We start from the raw sequence: 3,474 nt of genomic DNA, 5'->3' as shown, positions 1-3,474 counted from the left end.
TACAAGAGTCTATCACTACAAACCGTAATCATATCATGCTCTTGTATTCGGGGTTATCGCTTGATGAAAAACCCTAAAATAGCTATGGACAAGAATGCAAATTCAATTAATTGGCCACTTAATTAACCAAATATCTAAGTCCTATCACAATACATCAATCATGTGATTATTAAAACAATATAGATTTGAACGATAATCAAGAGAGAAAACTAATGCATTAATCAAGCACAAGTTGTAGATATAGGACTACATCCTTAACCAATAATATAAGATTTAGCTACTCATAGCTATGGAGTTCATCATAATCAATAATCAAATAAAGAAGATGAAAAATAAATACCAAAACAAACCCTAGTTGTGTAAACAAAAGCGGATCTCTCCTTAGCTCCAAGTAGAATACGTGATCTCAAAGTTGTAGAAAGACTTCTCTTTTATATCTCCTTTTGTTCCAAAATTAGGTCCAAGTCTTCAAATCTCATTAGATAAAAATCCACCAAACCCAAATGTAAGAAAAATCCATGTAGAAATTATCCCAAAAATATGTCACCGGAAAACTGGGCCCACCGCCGGAAGTTGGACGGAAAAGTGGCTGGAAAAGTATCCCAGGTGACCGGCAAAGTCCGCCCGGTCACCGGTCAACGGGTCAGCTCGGTCGGGTCAAGCACCGAGTCATACCCAGTCATAGTGAGTCAAAGATGAGTCAAGGCATTGGCCTAGGCCATAGTCTTGCACATCCCAGAGCTGTGTGTTGCACAATGATGGTGCATCACAACCTCAGTCCAGCCATGATGGCCCTGTATGTTGCACTATCTTCTTGCGATATCTTGTGATGTAATCTTCATCTCATGTAGTGTCACTTCCCATTCACCATTTGATCCATGCCTTACTGCAACAACCATCAGCACCTCATACCTAGTTCAGGAAATTCATTCAAATCACTTCAGTTGCACCATACTCTTTCAACTGCATTGCACTTCAGTTCAGCTGCAGCTGTTACTCACCACCAACAACACTGCCATCCTTCTGAGCTTCATCTCAACAGCTCCATAAGTAAACATCATCAACATCAATTCTTAATCAAGGCCAACAACACGTTCGCCAGACTTCTCATCTCCATAATCTCGCCTGCAATCTCCCATCCATCTGTGACATTAACTGCACCTAAACATACATCTATCCTCCGCTTTAGTTGATGCAACACCAACCATCTCCAGCTGCAGCTGCAACAATTGAACACTGCACAACCTTTTGCACCTCCAAGACTGCCACCACCAACAGCAGCTTCCTCTTACTTCTCAAGCCCACTTTATCTCTTCAATTTCTATTCATCACTAAAGCAGTCGTGCTTTTCAGACAAAAATTGCATCACTAAAGCCGACATACTTTTCAGACAGAGATGAAAAAATAAAAGCAAAGAATGAGAAATAATCCGCCTCCAACAACATTTGCATCTTTTTGCCTTGCTCTTCTTCTTTTGTTCCAAATGACTCCAAAGTACCTAAATACTCAAAAACAAACATAAGATAGAGTAGGGTCAGCTTTTGAATCGGGCGAGTTGAGCTCTGCGAATCGGGCGACGTACTCGGTGTTTGTTTTTCTCGTTTTTTTCATCGGATTTCGATTTCTTCTGCAATAAATTCAGGTGATTTTCGTTGTTGAATCCAATGATAGGTTTTGTTTTACTTTTAAAACTTAGTAACGGATAATTATTTGGTCGGAAGGGTTTGTTTTGTATCATTTCGGGGGATTTGTTTGATCTCTTTTGGCTAAAATGGGATCAGTTTTGAATAACCCTAACTTCAGTTTCTTTTCTGAGAAGATAATCGATAATGGAGCTACAAGTTCAGTACCATCTCTATATATTCCTGATGAGGAAATATATGAGAGTATTGGTGAATGGAATTTTAGTCTAATTGGTAGATTAGATTTTGTTAAATTGAAATTTGCTGCTGCTGAAGAAGCTTTGAAGAAACAATGGAAATTAACAGGTGATTATCAATTGATTCCTCTTGGAAAAGGTTTCTTCATCATCAAATTATCAAATGAAAAAGATATGAAGTATATATGGAATGGTTGGTGGAAAATTGATTCACAGATCCTTAAACTAAGACTTTGGGAGGAAAATTTTAATCCCGCTGCTCAGAAAACTACTACAGCTTTTGTATGGGTGAACTTTCCAGGATTGGCAATTGAATATTGGAAAGAAAAGATTCTAATATCCTTGGGTGATGCTATTGGAAGAGATATAAAAGTAGATGAAACAAGTCTAAAAAGGGAAGTTGGGTACTATGCCAGTGTTTTAGTGGAAGTGGATTTAGCTAAAAAGGTTCCTAATCATGTTTTAGTCAAAACCAAATATGGAAGTTTTGAGCAAGAAGTACAGATTCCTAAAATTCCTAGTTTTTGCAGTCATTGCAAAGTGGTAGGGCATTTAATTACTGAAGGCAGAGTGCAGCAAAAAGAACAAAAGCAGCTTGATAATGTTGATGAAGTTCCTAAAGTGCAGAGGAAAATATGGAAACTTAAAGAGAAAACTATAACTCCTATAGGTTTTGATATTTGCAATACCCCAAAAACAACAATTGAAGATGGAGTGGAGAAAGAATTTTTAATTGAAGATGAAATTGTAGATGCAATAATCCCTCCAATAGAGAAGCCAAGTGCAGTCGATTCTCAAGAACATGAAAATTTAGGTAAATTTCATATATTACAAAGTTTAGAGAATGATGAGTTTCCTCCCTTGAGTGTAAACAAATTATTAGATGTGGCCACTAGTAGTACTTCAGTGATAAACAAGATTAAAGTTAGTAATGACAAGGAACAAGGAACTCAAGAAGTTGTGAAGAAAGTGGTTAAACCAAAGAACATCAGTTTTATAACAACAAGAAAAAACAATGGAACAAATTTAGTGAAAAAGAAAAAAGGTGTGAGGAGTCCTGCTACTTCTCAATCTCAACCTTCTATATGAAGACAATCTTCTTTAATATCAGAGGCTTAAGGAGACCTAGAGCCAAAGATAAATTAAGAAGTTTAGTTAAAAATTTTAGTCCTACATTAGTTTGGGTAGTGGAGCCAAAAGTGAAATGGAATTCTAATGACTGCAAAAGTCTTAAATTAGCAGGTACGAATCAAAAAATAATATATAATTCAATAGATGGTATTAAAGGAAATATTTGGCTTTTCTGGAGTGCTTCTATAAATGAACCAAAGGTGATTTCAATAATTAGTCAGGTGATTACTGTGGATGTTAGTGGTGTTCTAGTTTCTGGGATTCACACAGCTTCACTTACAGTTGATAGAAGAGAATTATGGAATGAATTAATGGTAATAAATTCCATGGATTTACCTTGGATGCTAATTGGGGATTTTAACACAGTTTTAAGTGCAGATGAAAAAAGAGGGGGAAGATCTTCTTTAAGAGCAGCTATGCAAGATTTCCATGCAGTGATCAACTTTTGTAGTTTAGTTCAAGCT

The 3,474-nt window shown here is 36.6% G+C and overlaps 1 protein-coding gene across 1 annotated transcript; it reads left to right on the top strand.

Moving 5' to 3' along the window:
• The first annotated feature begins 1,771 nt into the window (after window positions 1–1,771).
• On the top strand, window positions 1,772–2,968 carry LOC113296238. The gene has a single exon (XM_026544556.1). It carries the CDS (start codon window positions 1,772–1,774, stop codon window positions 2,966–2,968), a length of 1,197 nt encoding a protein of 398 aa, XP_026400341.1.
• Window positions 2,969–3,474: the final 506 nt, after the last annotated feature.

Source organism: Papaver somniferum, chromosome 7 (assembly GCF_003573695.1).
Source record: "Papaver somniferum cultivar HN1 chromosome 7, ASM357369v1, whole genome shotgun sequence".
NCBI classification, from domain to species: domain Eukaryota; kingdom Viridiplantae; phylum Streptophyta; class Magnoliopsida; order Ranunculales; family Papaveraceae; genus Papaver; species Papaver somniferum.
The sequence above is the reverse complement of the archived record's forward strand: the minus strand, read 5'-3'. Positions and strand labels throughout refer to the sequence as shown.